Genomic DNA, 23031 nt, shown 5'->3' on the forward strand with positions numbered 1-23031 from the left:
CCCTACCACTACAGGAATCAGAAACTTCGCCGTCTGCCATGGCTGACGGCAAAGGCATGCCTGGCGGAAGGCAAAGGCCTTTGCAGTCAGTCAGCAGACGGCAAAACGTCCGGCTGAACGAGCACGACAAAGGGCACTTTGCCGTCTGCTGGCAGATGGCAAAGAGACCAAATAGTATTAATTATGTTTCTTCTTATATCAATTCATGTTCACAGACAAGCACTCCATATCCAATAGCATATCCAACACATGTTACCAATAGTACCAAGTTTCATCCATACATATACATAGTTTCATCAATATTACACAGTTTCATCAATAGGTAGCAAGTTTCACAAATTCAAAACAAAAACTAAAGACAGGCACTCCGTATCTTAAATTATAGGAAACGACCTAAAACTAAATATCTATTTTCCTAAAAACTATCTTATTACTAAGATCTTCTCTAGATCTTCTTCTTTTCTTCCAACCTGCATATCAAAAACACTAAGAAAGAGAGAATGGGTTAGGAGTAAAAATGTAGCATTTCACTTGGTGAAATGCAATGCTGTAGGAGCCAGCACTTGAGATCAACACCAGAAAGTACTAAATTTTGAGAGATATCCAGATCCTGCAGCAGTACATTAAGAGCAAATTTTGTCGCTTGAGATATTCGACGTAAAACGGAGCAAGGGACAGGAAGTGGACTTCAAGATAAATAATTTTCTTTCATTATTTAAGGCATAATCGCACAAGCAACTAATACTGGGGACCACATGGGAGGTGCTGCATTGATGGTTGTAAATACCCCAAGACTGTGTTAGAGAAGAATTGTCAGTTAAATATGTGTATCAAAGTATGAACGAAGATAAGGAATGATAATGTACATCAGATTACCTGCGTATCAAGACTGTGTTACATAATTAGCTGAACAATGATAATGTACAACAGATTACCTGTCTACGATAGTGACGACCTTTGTTGTTTCTGTAGTACATGAGCAGCACACACTTGACCACCATAGCAGCTTGCCGGACCATTGTATCTGTGGAGCACAAAACAGGAGTCAGCCTGATTAGAAATTTTAAGGAGAGAAGTGCTAGTTTAAGAGTTATGAATAGATAGAAATGGTGCATAAATTCCTATTATTCAACAAACATATGTTTTTTCCAAGTGAAACACGGGGCAATGTTATCCACTTCAAAACAAAACAGAACACACATGTACACACATCATCAAGTTTTTCCACAAATGAGTTACTGATTGAGTTCAAGAAATGACCAAGGGCCTAATTGGTTCACAGGACCTAAAAACTCATAAATAGGAAAATCACTGGGTTGCAGTGTCATGCCCTCTCTTGATACAATATGATGGAAAGGATGTTTGAGTGCATCATAGAAAACTATAGGAGTTGCATATTACAATCATATGGAATAATTTGAAGCAGAGAGGACCCAAAAGGGGAAATCATGCTGTGTGGGAAAAGAGAATACCATTCACCGCAATGAAAAATATAGCATGCCAGAATGGTGGTATTTCTTTTGGAGGAAGCATCACCAAAGGTCTAACAAGGTCATCATTCATGTGCCACCAGTAGACTCCAAACTCGTGAATGGTGAATACTTCTACAATCCCAATAAGCATTGGCATTTTCCTATCCCCCTTAAATAAGAAAAATAAAGTGCAAAATTCCGCATGTCAGGAGAACATATATTATACCCACTGTATGAAGGTCGGATGCTGTTTTTGGCAGATGTCCAGTTCAGTTCACCGGCAATTTCTCAATACATGACAACAAACAAATTAACCTGAATTCTTGGCATCGTATGGTGTTCAGAAAAGTATGAATACATGGGTGGGGTGATTTAACAAATCTACTCAACAACAGGGGCAGCACCAGCACAACTGGCCAATTGCAGTGTTCAGAAACCATGAAAAACATCGGATCCCACACGACACAGGAAAGATATAGATCTGTCAATAGTTACTACCACTAGCAACATTCAGGTCCTAATCTAGATGTTATGTTTCTACCTTCCAGTGTCTTACTCTTGAACACAATATAACTCGATTGGCATTACATATGACTCAAAATCTTATACGACTGTTTTCACTTAACTGTAATATCCACTTACAGTTCAGATACCGTGCAATGGTTATTCCACTAGCGGACTAGCCTAAATCACAAGCCCAGAAGCAAGCAAGATGAATCGACAGAGAGGTAGCGACTCAAATAAGACCTGGTCTGCGGAAGTGAGCACACGGGCCTGGAGGTCGGGGACGAAGCGCGCGAAGTCGGGGTCCTTGGAGTTGGGGAGCAACACCACGGCAGTGGTGATGACGGCCTTGATGCGCTCCAGCGCCGGCCACGGCCAGCGGCGCACCGAAGAACAAGTTGGCCGACAAAGCGAGGGTGGAGTGGGCCGGCCTCTTGCCCGGGAGGGCCTGAAGGACCGGAGATAGGTCCAGGCGCGCCAAAACCCTAGCCGTAGCAGAGGGTCGCGTGTGGTCACTGGAGGATGCGCGCGTCGGATCTGGTCAGAAGGGATGGAGGAGCGGGGCGAGCGGGTCACGTGGGTGTGCTGGGCGCCGTCAAATCCCGCCGGAGCTTGCCGGAATCGGCCGCCATACGTAGCTGCTCCGGCGAGGGAGAGGGAGAGACGAGCGGTAGAGAGAGGTGGGTGGGGTGGAGAGACAGGGGCGGAGAGAGGGGATAGAGATAGAGGAGGTGCGGGCAACGGGTTTTTTTACCCGCAAAAAAAAAGATAGCCCCCCTCTTTGCCGTCTGCCAGCAAATGGCAACAAGTCTTTGCCGTCTGCCAGTAGACGGCAAAGAGGGGGATGGACCATTGCAGTGTACTGGCATCCAGTGGACCCCACCAGCACCTCTTTGCCATCCGCTGGCAGATGACAAAGATTCTTTCCCATCTGCTAGCAGACGGCACAGAAATGACAGATGGCAAAGACCTTCTTTGCCGTCCCTGATTCCAATAGTCTACCCGACAAACTCTCGAGATTTATAAGAGATTGATCAAGAATGCCCCCATAATGGATGTGCATAATTAAGTTGATCCGTATTTTTCCTGATCTCATCTACGCTTCTATATGTGCACGTTCTTTTGTGTCAAAGTATTGAACAAATCCATGGTTTCATAATTAACCGGAATTAACAGTCGCATGATGGTATGAAGCTCTCCAAAGTTATTTTGGAAAGGAGTCCTAATAGGATAATTCACTTTTTGGTACGAAGTTCAGCAAAGGCCTTCCAAAGAGCGATATTCGAAAGGCTCTTGCTGAACTTCATACCAAAAAGCGAATTATCCTATTAGGACTCCTATCCAATATAACTTTGGACAACTTCATACCATCATGTGCCTGTTACTTCCGGCTAATGATGAAGCCATGGTTTTCTTGAATCCTTTGACACTAGACAACGTGACATATAGAAGGGTAGATGAGATCAGGAAAAATAGGGACCATTTTCTACACATCCAGAATGGTGCCATTTTGTTAAATCTGTTGTTTGACAATCATGAGAGAGGCGGTCCGGATGTCGGACATTCAAGAGAGAGGCGGTGTCGGTGTCAAAACCGGCAGATCTCGGGTAGGGGGTCCCGAACTGTCCGTCTAGGCCAGATGGTAACAGGAGGCAGGGGACACGAAGTTTTACCCAGGTTCGGGCCCTCTCGATGGAGGTAAAACCCTACGTACAGCTTGATTAATATTGATGATATGGGTATTACAAGAGTTGATCTACCACGAGATCAGAGAGGCTAAACCCTAGAAGCTAGCCTATGGTATGATTGTTGATGGTATGTTGTCCTACAGACTAAAACCCTCCGGTTTATATAGACACCGGAGAGGGTTAGGGTTAAATAAAGTCGGTTAAAATGGTAGGAGATCTGAACATCCATATCGCCAAGCTTGCCTTCCACGCTAAGGAAAGTCCCATCCGGACACGGGACGGAGTCTTCAATCTTGTATCTTCATAGTCCAGGAGTCCGGCTGAAGGTATAGTTCGGCTATCCGAACACCCCCTAATCTAGGACGCCCTCAGTAGCCCCTGAACCAGGCTTCAACGATGACGGGTCCGGCGCACAAATTGTCTTCGGCATTGCAAGGCGGGTTCCTCCTCCAAATACTTCATAGAAGATCTTGAACACAAAGATAGTGTCCGGCTCTGCAAAATAAGTTTCCACATATTTCCATAGAGAGAATAATAATATTAACACAAATCTAATCTGCTGACGTATTCCGTGGTGCGACACGCCACGGCCAAGCCTTTATCTATTTAATTATCCCACCTCAGCGCGTTGTGCGAGGCGGTTTCCTTGGTACGTCTTGTTGAAGCAGAGATCGTGTCCCCTCATTTCGGGATTCTCATCAATATGGGCATGGGTAACCCAACCGCGCCTTTTATTACGGCGCTTGGAGATAAGCAAGTTTTACCAGGCTGGTGGGGACATGTAGTCGCGTCCACCCATATAAGGGGATAAGGATCCATCTTTTCACCCACGCCTTCTTCCTCCTCTGCCTATCCATTCTAGCGTACTCGAGCTCCAGCACCCAAGTCCGCACTATCACCTCGACCTTCTCCAGTCATGTCCGGAGCGGGAGGCAAGTGGATGGTCTCCTTCGTCACGGAGGGACATATCAAGAAGCTGAGGAAGGCTGGATATCTGGCTAGCGACATCGCGCACCGGCTTCCCGAAAAGGGGCAGCTCGTCCCTACTCCTGGGCCCCATGAGAGGGTGGTATTCCTCCCCCATTTCCTCCGCGGACTGGGCTTCCCTCCGCATCCATTTGTCCAGGGGCTCATGTTCTACTACGGCCTGGATTTCCACGATATGGCCCCGAACTTTGTCCTCAACATCTCGGCATTTATCATCGTGTGCGAGGCTTTCCTCCGCATCCGCCCCCATTTCGGCCTATGGCTCAAGACTTTCAACGTCAAGCCGAAGGTGGTGCGCGGCAGCCAGGCAGAGTGCGGCAGTGCCATGGTCGGCAAGATGGCCAACGTCCTGTGGCTCGAGGTCTCCTTTGTGGAGACCCTGAAGGGGTGGCAATCATGGTGGTTTTACGTCACCGAGCCGCGCGACGCCGAATGGGTCGCACCCCCTGGGTTCCGATCCAACCCCCCTACGCGGCTCACCTCCTGGAAGGAGACAGGTCTGTCTTGGGGTAAAAAAGGAGAGCTGACCGGACTCCAAACATGCATCCAAACCCTGGTGGACAAGAAGCTCAAGCTTGTCAACATAGTCCAGGTTATGCTCATCCGCCTGATCCTCCCGTGTCAATGACGGGCCTTCAACCTCTGGGAGTTCGACCTGGCACAACATCAAACTCTAAACAGGCTCTTCGACATGACGTACGGAGATGCCTGGAGGATGCTTTTCAAGGGCGCCGAGGCTCCCGCATCTGCTGCCGAGGATCGTGGATTCAGTGCTCAGCGTCACGCTCTTGCGGTAAGATGTTTTTGTCTTTTTACAGGGTATCAGTTTTTCACAGTTTGACTCTATGCGGGATCTAAGCTCCCTTATCTTTGACGGTATTGGGAGGTGACGTCCGGACAGATCAACTGTCTAGCTCCTTTGCTCGAAGGCCCAGCGGACGCCCACTTGGCGAAGCTGCTGGTTCTGGCACCCTATGTGGTGCCGGAGAAAAAGGCCAAGAAGAAGGCCGCAGGGACTCGAAGGAGTGCCCGACGCCAGGAGGTGTCGGATTCATCATCCGGCGGCTCCGAGGCGCATTCCTACCATGAAGACGAGAAGGAAGAAGAAGAGACCTCTCCCCCTCCAGCGGGAGGAGAGAAGAAAAGGAAGGCCGCCCACTCTGAGGAGGCCGGGGGATCCAGGAAGGGAAAGACCCATCCTCCGGACTACTCCCCCGATGCCGACGACGGTGGAGAGGAGTGGCAGCCCAGAGCCAAGCCCCTGGCGAGATCGTAAGTATCCGGATACCGGAGTAATTCATAGTATTCGTTTTTTGCGCAGCTTTCCCTTATGTCGAAATATGTTTATGCAGCCCACCCAAAGACCGGCTCGACGCATCATCGAGCGGCTCACTGGACCAGTCGGATGTGAACTCGCTATTGACGGCTTCATCCCCCCGCCCTACGGACGACACCGAAGTGTTGTCCCCACAGGTTCCAAGCCGGGAGGAGGTGGTCCTGGAGGCGCCGCAAGGCGACCTCCCGGACTCTAGGAGTAAAGGGGATGAGACCCCCCAGGGCTCTAAGTCCGGCTCAAGGCCGGACGCCGCTCCGGAACCTTCAAAGGTTCCAGAGTCCGGCGGGTGACCTCCTTCCAAGAGGAGCAAGCCCACCGTGCCGGTGACCCCCGTCCAACCGGGGGTGCCGGATAATCTGTTGGAGGTGCTCGAGGGTGCCTCCATCGATGAGGGACGCCGCACTATTATGAGTGCGGTGGTCCAGAAGGTTCAGTCCGCCAAGAGCGGACTGACTGAAGCGTGTACTAGCCTTTTAACAGGCTTTGAGGTAAGTAAATAATGTTTAAATAATATTACCGCATAGATAGTAGCCCCTGATGCTCTGTTGGGCGTTCGGGAAGAAAAGCCGAATAGAGGATCAAAGAATTCGCAGGAGTCTAACAAAAGCAGTCAATATGCGTATGCAGGCTTCTCTGCTAGCGTCCGCCGCACTGACTGCGGAAGTGGACGTGCTGAAGCAAAGCCTCGAGAAGTCCGAGCAAGAGCTCGGGCGTGCCAAGAAGCAGCTCGAGGAGAACGAAGGTAAGAAATACCCTGTTTGAATATGTACATAAAAAGGCGCAATTGCAAAAAATGACAGGATTGACATGGCTATTGTAGGGGCCACATCTGAGGTGGCGACCCTTAAGCAAGCGCTGCTCGAGGCCGAGAAGAGTGCGGCCGCGGAGCGCACCGAGCGGGAGAGGTATGAGGCTGAGGTTGGCAAGGTGCGGCAAGAGCTCGAGGTTCTCATGAAGAAACATGAGAGTTTGGAGCTTGACTCAAAGACGCGAGCGTCCGAGCTCGCGGCAGCTATAGAAAATGCCAAGTCTGCCAAGACCGAGTCCAAGAAGACCCTCCAGGAGTTGGATGAGGTGAAGAAGATAGCGGCGGGTAAGGCATTTTTTATGCAAAATAAACATATAAACGTGAGTTACTTGATACTTACCCGAATCCGGAGCTCTCCAGGGGCATTTGCAGATCTTCCCTGGAGTGTATCCAATGCCGCCGCATTCTATCGAGCCGAGGAGGGCAGCTCGACGGAGAAGGTGTTCTGGTCTCAGTATGCTGAGGCTGGACACCCCGTGCCCCTGAGCGACCTGCTGAAGCAACTAGTTGAGCTCCACAAGGCGGCCGAACAGGCCATGAAGGGCCTCCTAGTTCGGCTGTGGCCTGGAGAGGCCCTGGCTGGGAGCTATTTCGGGCTGGTGCGGCGGCTGGTGGAGGCCTGTCCAAGGTTCGAGGTTATCAAGCGCTCCGTCTGCATTGAAGGTGCCCGTAGGGCCCTTGCCCGTGCTAAGGTGCACTAGGGCAAGCTGGATGCTGAGAAGCTTGTGAAGGACGGGCCACCGCCGGGGAAAGAGCATCGCAAGCCCGAAAATTACTATAAGGATGTTCTGAAGGGTGCCCACCTTGTGGCGGATGAATGTACTAGGGATGTAATTTTTGAGTAAAACTCGCTCGTTTTTGTCCTGTGCGCTGGAAACTTGTTCATATGCGCTTAGCAATGCTGTTTGGATTTAAAATATTACCTTCTGTGCGGCTGTTTATCAATTCTGAGAGATGGCTAGTCGTCGGCTTCTGCCCCCATGCCGCTAGTGCTGGGGTGTTCGGGGATAAACCTGAGCACTCTTTTTCCCATGTTTGGGTCCTTCGAGGGAGGCGCTCAGCCCAGCGAACGAGCCAATCGGACTATAACGCGTGAACACTCTCACTTAGCCATAGAATTCTATAATTTTAAATTTCGGCGAAGCCCCTAGTATTCGGAAGACCGATTTCGGGGTGCTATCCACGCCTTGGCCGGACAGAGCTGACTCCTCGCCCGAAGCGGCATAAGTCTTTAGGGACTCGAAAAAACCTCTCGAACAGCGACCAGCTCTCGCTTCATCATGACAGTCAATTTTAGCTTTCTCCACTGAGGTGCTCGGCCCAGCTCAACTGGGGCACAATCGCAGTGGTTCTCCTAGTGCTACCTTAGCCGATATAGCGGAACGTAAGGCACCAAAACATAGGAGCCGGGCAAACCCAACTATTGACCCAAGACATGATTCGGAGCCGATGCATATAATGCTATAAGTTCGGGGTGCCGCACTTGTGAAAGTGTTCGGACTTCTCACACCATATTGAGGGGTACTGAAGCCCCTGGTGTATTTTGGCTGTACCAGATTGTACGGGTGCAACATGTCGTTAAGGAACAATTATTTATAAAAAGGTAATGCAAAAATAGACAATAGCTATTCGTTGTTTATTAAAAATAGCTGCGATCAAAGCAGAACGATACAAGTAATGCGAGAAATGAAAAGTTGGACTATTGAACATGTCTGCTCCAGGGGCAAGCTGCGGAATAGTGTGCGAAACAGGTATACTGCTCGTGATAGAGACCACCTGGGATTTCCGTGATGCGGCATGGCTTGTCTGCTTCCCTGGTTCTTGCATCGTTTGTGCGGCAATTGAACTGTCGAACTGGCCTTTCGAATAGTAGAGTCCTGGAAGTAAGAGAAAAGTAAAAAAAATCGGCAGCCCCTGGTGTGGTTTAATCCGTGTTTTGGGCATGCCGTGATGGTGCCCCTCCCCCTATGCCCATGGTATTATAGGCGTAGTTATGTACGCGAAGTACTGACGTCGCCTTTTTGCGTGGGTTGGGGTTGGGGCCGCATTGCTACGCCTGCTCGGAACGTGCCAGGCGGTCTTGTTGTAGGTTACTCCGGGCGCGCTTGACGGTGTCTGGACGTTTAATGGCCGGACTGGAGAACTGCCCGGAGAGGATGCTTTGTACTTCCGCTGCAAGGGCCACAGTGTGCTCCTCCGTTCGGAGGGAGCGTTCGGTGTTTCCATTGACCATAATTACTCCTCGAGGGCCTGGCATCTTGAGCTTAAGGTATGCGTAGTGCGGGACTGCATTGAACTTGGCGAATGCGGTTCTCCCGAGCAGTGCATGATAACCACTTCGGAACGGGACTATGTCGAAGATTAACTCCTCGCTTCGGAAATTATCCGGAGATCCAAAGACCACTTCAAGTGTGACTAAGCCTGTGCAGCTGGCCTCTACACCTGGTATTACACCTTTAAAGGTCGTTTTGGTGGGCTTAATCCTCGAGGGATCTATGCCCATTTTCCGCACTGTATCCTGGTAAAGCAGGTTCAGGCTACTGCCGCCGTCCATAAGGACTAGTGAGATGAAATCCGTCAATAATTGGGTCGAGAACCAATGTGGCGAATCCACCATGACGGATGCTAGTGGGATGGTCTCTTTGATCAAAGGCGATCGGGTAGGAGGACCATGGGTTGAACTTTGGGGCGACTGGCTCTACCGCGTATACGTCCCTTAACGCGCGCTTCCGCTCCCTTTTGGGGACGTGGGTGGCGTATATCATGTTCACCGTCCGCACTTGTGGGGGAAAACCCTTCTATCCATTGTTGTTCGGTGGCCGGGGCTCCTCGTCGTCATCTCTATGCAACCCCTTGTCTTCATTGTCGGCACTTAATCTGCCTGCCTGCTTGAACACCCAACAGTCCCTATTGGTGTGATTGGCCGGCTTTTCGGGGGTGCCATGTATTTGGCACAAGCGGTCGAGTATTCGGTCCAAGCTGGACGGGCCCCTAGGATTCCTTTTGAATGACTTTTTTCCGCTGACCGTATTTAGAGCCTCTGAATCCGGCATTAACTGTCGTATCCTTAGCATTGTCGCCGTTGATGCGGCGCTTCTGCTGGTTGCGACGCGACCTGCCACGAATGTCCTTGGTGTCCGAACGACCAGGGTTCTTGTTCATATTGTTGCTACAAGCAAGCCAGCTGTCTTCTCCCGCGCAAAAGCGGGTCATGAGTGCCGTGAGTGCTGCCATAGATTTCGGCTTCTCCTGTCCTAGGTGCCGGGCAAGCCACTCGTCACGGATATTATGCTTGAAGGATGCTAAGGCCTCTGCGTCCGGACAGTCGAGTATTTGATTTTTCTTTGTTAGGAACCGTGTCCAGAATTGCCTATCTGATTCATCTGGCTGCTGAATTACGTGGCTTAGGTCGTCAACGTCTGGGGGTCGCACATAAGTGCCCTGGAAATTATCGAGGAAAGCGGCTTCCAGGTCCTCCCAACAGCTGATTGACCCTGTTGGCAGGCTGTTAAGCCACTGCCGGGCTGGTCCTTTAAGCTTGAGTGGGAGGTATTTGATGGCGTGGAAATCATCGCCGCGGGCCATGTGGATATGAAGGAGATAATCCTCGATCCATACCGCGGGATCTATTGAGCCATCATATGATTCGATGTTTACGGGTTTGAAACCCTCGGGGATTTGATGATCCATTATTTCGTCTGTGAAGCACAATGGGTGTGCGGCGCCTCTATACTGGGCGATATCATGACGTAGCTCCTATGAGCTTTGTCTACTGTGTTCGGCCCTGCCGAATTTGTGGCCGGCGTGACGGTTGCCGTCTCGAGCCGTGGGGCGCCCACGCGATCCGTAGATCGATCTTGTTTGCCTTGCCTTGTCCTCCAACATGTCTCGTAAGTCCGGCGCATATTCCCGTGCCTTGGTACGGGGTGCGTCTTGGGTGGAGGGCCATGAGGCCTCTCTGTCGCGTCCATGAGGTGGCCTGTCGGCCACGTCAAGTGCTTACTCCTCTAATCAGGGTAGCAACCTGCGCTTTGGAGGGGCGTTCGGGTTTATGCTCTTCGGCCGCAAGGACTTCTGTCCATCTATCGACTAGCCGATCTTGATTAGCTTTAAGTTGTTGCTGTTTTTTCTTGAGGCTTCTTGCCGTGGCCATAAGCCTGCGTTGAAAACGCTCTTGTTCGACGGGATCCTCTGGCACGGCGAATTCGTCATTGTCGAGGCTTGCCTCGTCTTCGGAGGGAGGCATACAATTATTGTCCTCGACCTCTCTGTCAGCCGCTCTCTCATGAGGGCTGGTTTCTCCATCCTCCTGTGCTAAATCTTGCTCGGGGGGATGTTCTTCGGCGCTTTCCGGGGTATTATTATCTCCCATGCTGGAATCGCTGTTTTTGTGTTGGCGGGATTTTGAGCGGCGCCACTGACGCCGGCGCTTTTGCTGTTTCTTAGAGGGGTCATCCTCCGCTGTTCCATCGCCCTCTCCCTCTTTTGGGGTGTCCACCATGTATATGTCATATGACGAGGTGGCTTTCCAGGGCCTAGTAGGCGCTGGTTCTTCATCATCTCCTTCATCGGTGTCCATACCGTCGATGTCTTCGGAGTCGAAGTCGAGCATGTCGGTTAAGTCGTCGACAGTGGCTACAAAGTGGGTGGTGGGTGGGTTTTGAATTTCTTCATCGTCCATACCCCAACCTTGCTGACCATAGTCCGGCCAGGGCTCTCCTGACAAAGAGAGAGACTTCAGTTATTTCAGGATATCGCCAAAAGGTGAGTGCTGAAAGACGTCCGCGGCCGTGAACTCCATGATCGGCGCCCAATTGGATTCGCTCGGCAGGGGCGCGGAGGGTTCGGAGTCCGGAGAAGAATCCGGCTACATGGAGTCACGAGTCTTGCAGAGTATGGGGCTGGTGTTCGGCTCAACCGCCGTTGGGATCGTAGGCGTCCAACTGCCCATCCTCGATCGGCGCGGTCGGCTCCGAACTAGGGGCCGGAGCCGATGCGGGTGCGGCCTCCAGGGCACTGTTCGGCGGCAGAGCTAGATAATGCTCGTTGTGACAGTGCGGCGCACTCGGCAGTGGTTCGAATCCGTCGAAGATCAAGTCCCCGCGGATGTCGGCCGTATAGTTTAAACTTCCGAATCTGACCTGACGACCAGGGGCGTAGCTTTCGATCTGCTCTAGATGGCCAAGTGAATCGGCCCGCAGTGCGAAGCCGCCAAAGACGAAGATCTCTCCGGGGAGGAAGGTCTCACCCTGGACTGCATCGCCATTGATGATCGTAGGAGCCATCGGGCCTGACGGCGACGGCACAGAGGAACTCTAAATGAAAGCACCAATGTCGGTGTCGAAACCGGCAGATCTCGGGTAGGGGGTCCCGAACTGTGCGTCTAGGCCGCATGGTAACAGGAGGCAGGGGACACGAAGTTTTACCCAGGTTTGGGCCCTCTCGATGGAGGTAAAACCCTACGTCCTGCTTGATTAATATTGATGATATGGGTATTACAAGAGTTGATCTACCACGAGATCAGAGAAACTAAACCCTAGAAGCTAGCTTATGGTATGATTGTTGATGGTATGTTGTCCTACGGACTAAAACCCTTCGGTTTATATAGACACCGGAGAGGGTTAGGGTTACATAAAGTCGGTTACAATGGTAGGAGATCTGAACATCCGTATCGCCAAGCTTGCCTTCCATGCCAAGGAAAGTCCCTTCCGGACATGGGACGGAGTCTTCAATCTTGTATCTTCATAGTCCAGGAGTCCGGCTAAAGGTATAGTTCGGCTATCCGAACACCCCCTAATCCAGGACTCCCTCAGGCGGTCCGGGCCAAACCCTAGAAGCGTTGTCGAGGCAACTGAGGGAGTCCTGGACTAAGGGGTCCTCGGGCATTCCACCTGTTATCCATGGGCTGGACTGATGAGCTGTGAAGACGCGATGACCGAAGACTATAATCGTGTCTGGATTGGACTCTCCTTGGCGTGGAAGGCAAGCTTGGTGGCCGACTATGAAGATTCCCTCATATGTAACCGACTTCATGTAACCCTGGATCTCTCCGGTGTCTATATAAACCGGAGGGCATAGTCCGGATAGGACAGATTCATTACCATATACTCATAGGCTAGACTTCTAGGGTTTAGCCATTACGATCTCGTGGTAGATCAACTCTTGTAACACTCATATTCATTAAGATCTATCAAGCAGGAAGTAGGGTATTACCTCCATAGAGAGGGCCCGAACCTGGGTAAACATCGTGTCCCCCGTCTCCTGTTACCATCGATCCTAGACGCACAGTTCGGGACCCCCTACCCGAGATCCGCCGGTTTTGACACTGACAGCCACCCCAAACCCTAGAAGCCTCGAGGCCACCCCAAACCCTAGAACCGTTGTCGAGGCCACCCCAAACCCTAGAAGCATCGAGGCCACAAATTAATATTCCTTGTTGTGATTAGCTAGGTAGGTCCATGTTTTCCACTAATATATCCATCTCTCATGTTTGTATATTAATTGCCATGTAGTAATATTTGCAGAAACTATGGAGCGAAGAGACTTGGAAACATAACAGTTGTTGGAGGACATAATCCACGGTGGAGGTGATGTCTTGTCATATCTCAACTACACCGATGGTCAGGAAGGAGAGGGGTGAAGCCTCGGCGGAATAGAAGGACTAGGCGCCACCGATCTCCACACTCCAAATGTTGCAGGTTTAGAGGTACAACTTGCAGCTCCTTGGGCAACAACCACCGGTAGAGGATCATCGCTGAAATCATGTATCTAAACATGTCGCTGTGGCGCTGCTCGGTATAGATCTGGGCTCGAAAGATGAGGAGTGGGTGGTGATCGAGTCCGTACACAATGCCATCACCATCCACCGAGAGCAATAGTGACTCCACATCAACAAGGCAGAGCGCAACCTCCTCAGTGTCGCCTTTTCTTCACCAAGTGATGCATCTTAAGACCTATGTATCCTATGTGTTGTAAAATATTATGGTTCATCTTGATGCCAATTTGCCCCATATACCGGAAGACGTTGATCTCTAGGCTGGTATGTACGGTGCCTCCATTTCGCTGAGCCAGAGTGCCACATCAACCACCTCTGAGGCCTAGCCTCTGCACTCCCGCGGGCAGCTCCGCTCCACATCGCATCTGGAAAACTGCAGCAGCCCGCCCCGCTGCTGCCACCGACCAGAGGAGGGCCACACCGTCGCTGGAAGAGGTCACCCGGGTGTCATCCTCTCGCAACTCCAAGGGGAGATCAGGAGGAGGGAGGGACCGTACTGGTGGCGGCTACGTCAGCCTACCGAGCCACCTAGCAGAGCGATGCGCAACGTTTTTAGGGCTGAAGGCACCTTGGCCTTGTTTCCACTGAACATGTGAAGAGAGTATCAATACAAGAAAGCTAAATTATGCACTAGTCAACCACCTCAAGCACACTGAATATAAATATAAAATAATTCCCAAACTTCATATCTTCACAGATATCCACCGATCTCATAGGTTGTACCACGCACATCGCAAACAGACAAGATATACTTACTTATGAAACAGAACCAGGAGGTAGTGGAACATTGTGACAGATAGATGGTTTTTTCAAGCAGCAACATATCCAGTAGCCATCAAACCTTGTGGCATATACATATTTCTTTTTCAGCTATACTTGTTACTGACTCAAAACATAGTTGTTCTCAGTTTCTTGTGTTGATTCAGCTGCTCTTCTGGGCACTGACTAGAATTTCGTAAATTAGCACAGAGCACTAGCAACACCATCCTCTGCTCGAGAGAAAGTTCATGTGTGTAAAATTCATGGTAATCATACAACTCTTTATTAGGTTAAATAGTTGTCAAATAACAGCTTAACGAACATGCGTTCGAAATGTTACATTAGAGAACAAAAAGAAATTTAAATATTGTAACGAAAGAAAGGTCCAGTGGAAGGTCTAGAACCGAACTTGCTTTTCAAAATGAGTGAACAACAATTTCATTACAACGGAAAGGTAGACAGGCCTGTATAGATATAAACTGTTCAACATTGACAACCGATTTAAATATCAATCTAGAAAAGCATGGCAAGCTTCATGCGAATACAACACAAGCATCACAATACTGTTTCCTTCCTTTTTTTGAGCACCCACCTCCATAAATATCACAAACTTCTTCGGAGGTGTCGCAAATGTGTGACATGAGCTTCCTTATTAGTGGCGGTAACCGCAGTGGATATCAAACTCAAACGGTTTTGTAGCGACCACTTATAATTGAGCAAGCGACTGAATAAATTTAAATTACTTACGACCTCTTTGATATGTGTGATTATGCAAAAAAATGCAGCAAAAGAAAAATGTAGGAATATTTCATGAAATATTTTTAGCATTTGTTACGATGCTTATCCGCTACCTCCACCCCACAATGCGCAAGATAGACCTGCAGAGTTTGGACTGCAGCACATTCATGAGTCATATAACACTAAACTCTTGTGTCTTGTGCAGGATTGTGTTGTAATGATTTAACTGAACTATGCATAAAAATAGGTAATCCTGAAAAACTTTATGACTTGAAGGATGATAGATAATCCTGCTGCACCGTTGATGTTCTGTTTTCAGTTTCATTCAGTTAGCTGAATAAACAGTCATGTAGCATGCTGATGTACACGTCTTGACCTATGCATTTGTTTTCAGTTAGTTTGTTAGCTAATCTTGCTCACATGACCGGTTCATGGGATGGCATGAACTTAAGCGGGAATGTAAGGAAACGTAGCGCACACGCATGGTGGAGCGTCGTGGGGTTGCATGACCTCTAAGCTTGTCGGGCATGAGCATTTTCTTCCTTATAACCCACATTTCAATTTGGCTGCATATAATAAATAATAGAAAGATAGGAAAGGCTGTACGTAGTTCATAGCGGAAAAAACATTAAGAGTTCATCTTCTTCCACCTCTTGCTCACTCTTTTGTTCTCTCGCTCTCGCGTCTCTAGTCCAGATCAGGCAACAACAAAGGACAAGTACTACAGCTGCAAGTGGCAAATCCGAAGCAGGACACATACTTCAGTATAATTGGGATCGAGAGAAAATTGTGGATCCACATTGGGTGAGCTTTCAAGAAGGAGATGGATTTTCTCATGTATAATTGGGGTTAAAGTACTACAGCTGCAAGTGGCAAATCCGAATATAGTTGTATGCATCAAGCAAGAGATATTTTCCAAGTTACTGAAAATATAAGAGGTGGGGTTAAAGGGTCATGTGGCAACACAGCAATATAGATTAGACTGCACTCTGTCCAAAATATTTAGCAGTGGTTGTTTCTTCTGTAGTAATCATCACATGATTAATGAATAAATTTTCTAAACACCTCCTTTTCATTTTGTGCACTAAACCGCAGTTTAACACTCTCACCTGAAGAAATTACTTTGATTTTTTTACACAAGAAATTACTTTGATGTCAGATGCATTGTCGACGAATAATGACTAATGGTTGCCAACAGCCAGAGAATGCAAAACTGTTTGTGTGCATCCTGGACCATGCCAAATTTTGGGACAGATATACATCGAAGTCAACTGACATCTTAGGATCAGAAGCAGATCAAAATGAACTCACAATAAAAAATATCAAATTTGTCATTGAAACAATGGTAAACTGACATAGACTCTTAACAGCTTTCATACAGCATGAATAGTTAATCGTTGTGGCCACTCCATTTCGTGCTTCCTCCTGATGTTGTGCTCTTGGTTGTGCTTTTTGGCAGCAGAGCCTTCTTGCCTGCCTCTCGAGCCAATGCAGATATATAAGATATGCAACCGTTGCTTTCCATGTTGCTGAAATATCAGAGGTGCTAAAGTATCATGTAGCAGCCCAACAATGTAGACAACTGGAGCTTGGTGGTGTGCCCTGTCTGCCTCTGGGCCTATGCAAGCATTATATTCCTCTTCCATAAGTGGAGATCGAATCAGCTTTATCAAAATTAAATCACTAGGAAGACTGACAGAAATCAACTATGGATACCAAGAAACAGTGTAAAGTGCTAGAGCCTACTATTCTTTTTTCATCTTTCTAGTTTTTTTTAGAAAAGGAGGATTAAATGTTCATCTTTCCAGTAAGTTCTCACATCACAGAACCAATCATTTAACCAGAGCAACTCCACGAGACACTAACCAGTAACCAGGCACGCATGTCGACATTAGATAATAGTATAAAAGAGTCCACATGATTAAATCCAACAAATTCCACTTCACAGGCCACAATACATAAATGTAGAACAAGCGTCCACCACAACACATCCGCGGCATACACAATGGAAGAATCTGCAGACTACATAGTAGGACACTTTGAGCATCCACCACACCATACAAAATGGAACAACTTCCTTACACCAAATAGCCATGTCCGCATCTTGACAACCCGAATTTAACTCTGGATACCTGCAGAACATCAATGTCATCTCAGTCAAACTAATTTATCATGCCCACTCAGAAAAAATATCCAGAGCTCAATCATCCCATCATTATTCGACAAACTGATACCACAAATGGAGAACAACAATAACAGAGCATTTAGTTTGTTCTAGCAGCTGTATGTTGACATGTTTACAAGATTCTTGCAACATAACTATGTATGATCGCAGTAGAAACTAAGAGATCAGTGACTCGCCGCCAATCATGTGACGCAAAAAAAACAGAACTCCCAAGAATGTTGACTCATTCCTGATTTACTTTTTTTGTGCCATGCTATATGTGAGGCTCGGAGTACGATGGAAAAATTTCTAGTATGCCAAGCTGGTATGTCTAGTACGAAGGAAAATGCAAGCATAAACTATGCACCATCTTGTAAATTGGGTAACCAAGCAAAAAAAAAGGTATATGAAAAGAGAAAATTACCTAAGTTGTTTGACAAAGATAGCACGTTAGCATATCAGGTGTGTTCAAAGTTCCGGCCAGATCTGTGCCTTTCCTCCCAACTCCGCTGCCTAGAAGAAAAAGAAGCACAAACCAAATGAAAATTCAAAGAAAAGTCCAGTGTGGCTCCGCATATATCGCCAGGTCTAGAAATGAATTATTGTATTACATGTTTAGAGAAAATGCATTTACCCAGAATAATTGTCGAGTAAGTTTTGTACCAATTATGACCATAAAGCCAACATAAATATGCACAGAATGTGAAACCAGAGGTCCATAACAAGCATAACATAGCACTACGTGAAATTAATAAACTAGTGCTACTTTTCAATAAAAACTAGAGAACATGGTATCATGAATTGAAGATTTATATCAAGATCGATCAATATAAACTTAATTCTTGCAAGGAAGAATAGTGAAGAAGAAAACGTGACAAGCCTTAAACCGCCTCCAGATGTTCCAATTGATTAATTATTTCATATGGTTTCACTGCTGCAGCTATCGCCATTTTCCAATTTCTAGAAACCCTCTGATGAAAAGATCATTACAAGCACATAATTGTATTTAGCCTTTAGCAATGGCCAGGCATCAAAGCCATATTTGTATTCATGTTCTAGCTTTAATGGATCCCTCTAATCAGCCAAGTTAGGCAAACAATGGGAAATTAGATAACCATAACATGATCAGGTCAACAGAGAAACAAACAAGACATTGTATTCTTATATATATATAGTTCAATCCTAATAACATGAACAATGTTACCGCAAGAACATACCATAAGTAACTGGAATGAATAGGAGCGAAAACTAATTGCACTATTTTGCTTGTCCAATTTAGATAGGGGCCATTACCTGCAGCATAGAAATTCCTGTAGGGATGAAAGGTGTCATGACATATCTGGTTTCTTTTAACAATATGTTTGATCTGCATCGAGTCAACTTGGAGCGTGAAGTTGCCAATCATCGTGGAGAGAACAACCAAATTTGACTCCTCATCATACCCAACAAAAAATGCATAACTTATTCTCCTTGGAAGCATCTCATCCAGTGGAATGGTTTTCCGCAGCAACACCCATTCGTCAATGCCATCACAGTTAGATTTCCTATCCCATAATTGGATGGTCAGGTCCAACAAACCAGCAAGGCCAAGGCCACCATCGGCCATCCGCAAGAGCTGAAAACACCGGTCGTTGGTAACATGGTTTTCCACCGGTGTCTTGATCACAACAAGACTTTGCATTTCGAAATCAAACACAAGAACTTCACCACCACAAATCAACCAGCAAAGTGTATTCCCGACAAGGATGCTACGGCTTGTCACAGAAATCGAGTAAATTGCAAAAAACCACCACAATTGAGGACCCTAATTTACAAAACCGCCATCATTCGGTTTTTTTTCAAAAACCACCAACATTGGGGTGACAGTTTTCAAAAAACACTGATCGAACGATTAGAGCTGTTTGAGACAAAACCTGACTGATGGGTCCCGATGGCAGGTCCACGTGGCAGCGGAAGACAGACGGCGCTACAGTCCCCCGTCTCCCTCTGACCTTTCCCCGCACGGAGCCGTCAGGTGGGGAGCGCCTCGCGCCTCTAAACACGCACGACCCCGGCCAGCTTGACCGTCGGCCGACGAGCTTCCCAGCACCGCCATGCTCCGCGTCGGCGAGCTGTCCGATGGCATCGGTGGCGTCCGGCGAGGCTGCATGCCTAGGGCTGTACATCAGTACACGCTGCGACAGCCGCCTAGTGCCCATGGCCATGTCTCGGCCGCCGTGGAGCGCGCCGTGGAGGATGGCGTGGTCGGGATGGCGCGTGGCGCCATTATCCTCAGCGAGCCGTGCCTTTCCTGCGCGGCGGCACCGCCCTTATCCCCGGCGAGCCGAGCCATCCGTTTGTCCCTTGAGAGAACGCTTCCAGCAGCTCGGACTCCGGCCACGCCTCATCGGCCGCGTGCGCCATCGACATGGCGACCTCGACCGGATGGGCTCCGGCGCCGGAACCTGAGAGCAGATCAAGGAAGAGGGCGAAGACGACTCCGGCGACCTCCGTGGCCAGGGCCGTTGCGCCAGGAGCCCGTGCAGGACGCGCCTCGCCGGCCACATGCACCGCCGGCATGGCGAACTCGACCAGACTGCGGATGGACTTGAGCTCTCCTCACCCGGACCGAGCCGTGTGCGACGGACTCCGGCCGCGCTTCCCCGCCAAGCTGCCGCCATTACTGGCGGCGACCCCCTAGCCGTCATCCTCCCCGTCGGCGTAGACCCACGCGGCCAGAACCACGATGCCCGGAGATGCTCGTCAGGTAACACACAGAAAGTGTTTGTTGGAATTCCTGCAAGAGAAAAATAGACGGAGGTGGATGTATTTTTTTATTAGTGAAGAGAGATCACAATGACATGCGGGGCCCATGTCTATTTTAATAGTCAACCAAACTCCAATAAACGCCGTTAGTTTTGGTTGCCACGTCATCGCTTACAATGGGACCTACCTGTTAGTTTTAGAGTCAGCAAGTTTTTATCTGAGCAACCAGCGTTTTTTGAAAACTGTCACCCCAATGTTGGCGGTTTTTTGAAAAAAAAAACAAATGGTGGCGGTTTTGTGAATTAGGGTCTTCAATTGTGATGGTTTTTTGCAATTTACTCCACAGAAATCCTATTTGCTATGGTCACCGAGAAAATATTTCCCCAAACGCTAGACGCTGAGTCATAGAGAGAACAAGATGCCTGTGTACTGAATCCATTGCAGACCAAAACCAGTTTAAATGGGCTTGAGAAGCAATTTCCATGGACGTGCCCATCTTCGGCATGAACGCACGGTACAGCGCCATGCCAGGCTGAGTTTGTCCTCATAGAGTGGAATCCTGGTGGAAAAGACGCGATGTGCTCTTTGCCGGTGAGGGGATCCCACGCGATGGTCTCATGCTTATTCCTGTCAATTAGGACAGAGAGACCGTGGCGGCAGCCCATGTATGCTTCATCGGTGTGGTAGGTTCTGGTGCTCTTGGGCAGGGAATGTTAGCAGCAAGCCATGTCCATATGTGTTGCGTGCGTGAGTCGGGCTGGTGCGTGTGTGCGCGGACCCAGCTAGCGTGCGTGGTGTAGCCAGTTAGTTAGGGGATCATGGGAGTGGTGGACGAGATCGTTGAGGGCTCGCCGCGAGCTACGCGTACGCGGGCGCGAGGTGGCCGCGGCCAGAGCGGACTGATCGTGTGTCCTGCTTGGTGGAGGACGTGGGATCGTTCCCAACGGCACCCAGATATAAAGCCCCGTATGATCGTTGTAACTAGCGAGGTTTGACGAGTTCGTGCTCGTGGAAGTGGCGTTCGAACGCCTGAAAAAAAAACCTCCCGTGTCCTCTGTCTTCTTCCTTCCTTCTTCTGCTTGGTTTGGGCTAGAGAAAGAGAGAGAGGAGAGCTAGGGCTAGATAGTGATCGGGCACGGCACCAACAATTGGTATCAGAGCCACAAGGTTCGAGGAGCGGCCGTGGCGCGCCGCGGATATGAAGGTCTTGGCAACGGTACGCGGCGAGCGCGTGGCGTCGGCAACGCGCGGCGAGTCCACGGTGGTGGGGCGTGATGCCGTGCGCGCAGCGAGCGCGTGGCGTCAGCAACGTGCGGCAAGTCCGCGGCGATGTGGCGTGATGCCGTGCGTGCTACGAGCAGCGGCGGTCACGGAGATGAGGAGTTCGCGGAGGACCTGCGTGGTGGCGCAGAGGCCGTGGCGGCTCGGCGCGACGACCGTGGAGGTGCGGTGCTGCGGTTGACGGCGCAGCGGTGCAGGGCAATAAGCGTGGCGGCGAGTCGGGCGTGATCGGTGCGTGTTATGGGTGCGCACTGGACGCGTCGGACGCATCGGGACCGCGGGAGTGGACCGCGTCGAGGTCGAGGCACTGGACCTGGTTGCGCAGATCGCGTACGTGCGCGGCGGGAGCGCGGGCCGGGATCGCAGGGACGTGGGGAGTGCGCGCGAAGGGCACGGCGGCACGGTGGCGCGACGAAGGCAGCGGAGAACTGACCGCGTCGGGGTGCTGGACTCGGGCCGTGGCGACTGCGTGCGTGCGCGTCGTGTACACGAGCCTGAGAGCGTGGGAGTGTGGGACGTGGGGTGCGGCGCGGCGGAGGCCACAGCGGCGCGGTGCGGCGCCCATGGCGCGACGTCGACGACGAGCCTGACATGTGCAAGGTCATGGCTTGGGGCCTGAATGTTAGCAGCAAGCCATGTCCATATGTGTGTGCGTGCGTGCGTGAGTCAGGCTGGTGCGTGTGTGCGCGGACCCAGCTAGCGTGCGTGGTGTAGCCAGTTAGTTAGGGGATCACGGGAGTGATGGACGAGATCGTTGAGGGCTCGCCGCGAGCTACGTGTACGCGGGCGCGAGGTGGCCGCGGCCAGAGCGGATCGATCGGGTGTCCTGCTTGGTGGAGGATGTGGGATCGTTCCCAACGTCTCCCAGGTATAAAGCCCCGTATGATCATTGTAACTGGCAAGGTTTGACGAGTTCGTGCTCGTGGAAGTGGCGTTCGAGCACCTGAAAAAAAACCTCCCGTGTCCTCTGTCTTCTTCCTTCTTCTTCTTGGTTCCGGCTAGAGAAAGAGAGAGAGGAGAGCTAGGGCTAGACAGCGATAGGGCACCGCACCAACAGAGAGAAGCCGGTAGCAGGGATGCGGTCAGGCGAGTCCATGGCAGGAATGAAGCTTTTAGCATACCCTCTGAAGAAGCCGAGCAGAGGAGGCTTCCGATGGTGCTTGAGGAAGGATTTGCGGAACTGGGGGTCATAGAGATTTACCCAAAAACAATGCCTTCAACAAGGCCATTGCCAGATACAAACAATAAAGGCCTGAACTTGGGTTTTCATCCCGGGAACCAAGACTCGGTACTCGGAGAGCACCACCAAAATGCAGTCCTCCAGTTTTGCCGCCCCCTCTTGCCCCAGCGGTAGTGGTAAGTCACCAACACAATGAGCAGCAGATCATCATCTTTTCCCCGCCCATTGCGAGTACTCCCTGGTACATCATGTTATAGTAGACGATCTCGACTCAACACAAACATGTGAGATAACACCTTCAGAGCCTAATGATCTTCAACCATAACCTCCTTGAATCCCGTCCAAGCCCACCTTGTACGTTCCACTAAGAAGAAAAAGAGCTCTTCTAAGAAAAAAGACTAAGATATTTTTTGTGTAAAAACACTGCACACAACCTACATAACACAACATATAGGGTACGGTCCCAACTCCAACGGAAGTTATCAAATGTTTGTGGACCTCCTTCCCACGACCTCCTCCATGCGGCGGCGCCGCGCCACACCGGGGAATCCGTCAGCTCCCTCAAGCCCTCCTCCACACATCCCCTCCTCTCCC

At 49.7% G+C, this 23031-nt stretch overlaps 1 protein-coding gene and 1 pseudogene across 2 annotated transcripts; both read right to left on the reverse strand.

Moving 5' to 3' along the window:
* Positions 1 to 270: 270 nt before the first annotated feature.
* Positions 271 to 1802, reverse strand: LOC147963064 (uncharacterized; annotated as a pseudogene). The gene is made up of 4 exons (XR_015609204.1): positions 1788 to 1802; positions 1473 to 1641; positions 956 to 1024; positions 271 to 705 (listed from the first exon to the last, which is right to left on the reverse strand). The product of XR_015609204.1 is annotated as an uncharacterized LOC147963064 (transcript).
* A 15853-nt stretch (positions 1803 to 17655) lies between these two features.
* On the reverse strand, positions 17656 to 22663 carry LOC147963065 (uncharacterized). The gene is made up of 5 exons (XM_087529457.1): positions 22623 to 22663; positions 22319 to 22471; positions 20328 to 20687; positions 18525 to 19000; positions 17656 to 17744 (listed from the first exon to the last, which is right to left on the reverse strand). The coding sequence occupies exons 1-5, from the start codon at positions 22661 to 22663 to the stop codon at positions 17656 to 17658; spliced, it is 1119 nt and encodes a 372-aa protein (XP_087385583.1).
* Positions 22664 to 23031: the final 368 nt, after the last annotated feature.

The sequence above is a fragment of the Triticum urartu genome, chromosome 6A (genome assembly GCF_056163025.1).
Source record: "Triticum urartu cultivar PI428250 chromosome 6A, HENAU_Tu73, whole genome shotgun sequence".
Taxonomy (NCBI): Eukaryota; Viridiplantae; Streptophyta; class Magnoliopsida; order Poales; family Poaceae; genus Triticum; species Triticum urartu.

Excerpts from the sequence above, each read along its gene's own strand:
- LOC147963065 (XM_087529457.1), bottom strand. The coding sequence starts at position 22,663 with ATGGGCGGGGAAAAGATGATGATCTGCTGCTCATTGTGTTG. Across the intron at positions 20,688-22,318 it reads CGCATCCCTGCTACCGGCTT|TTCCCTGCCCAAGAGCACCA; the intron begins CTCTCTGTTGGT and ends TTGCTGCTAACA. Across the intron at positions 17,745-18,524 it reads CAGGAATTTCTATGCTGCAG|GCAGCGGAGTTGGGAGGAAA; the intron begins GTAATGGCCCCT and ends TTTTTCTTCTAG.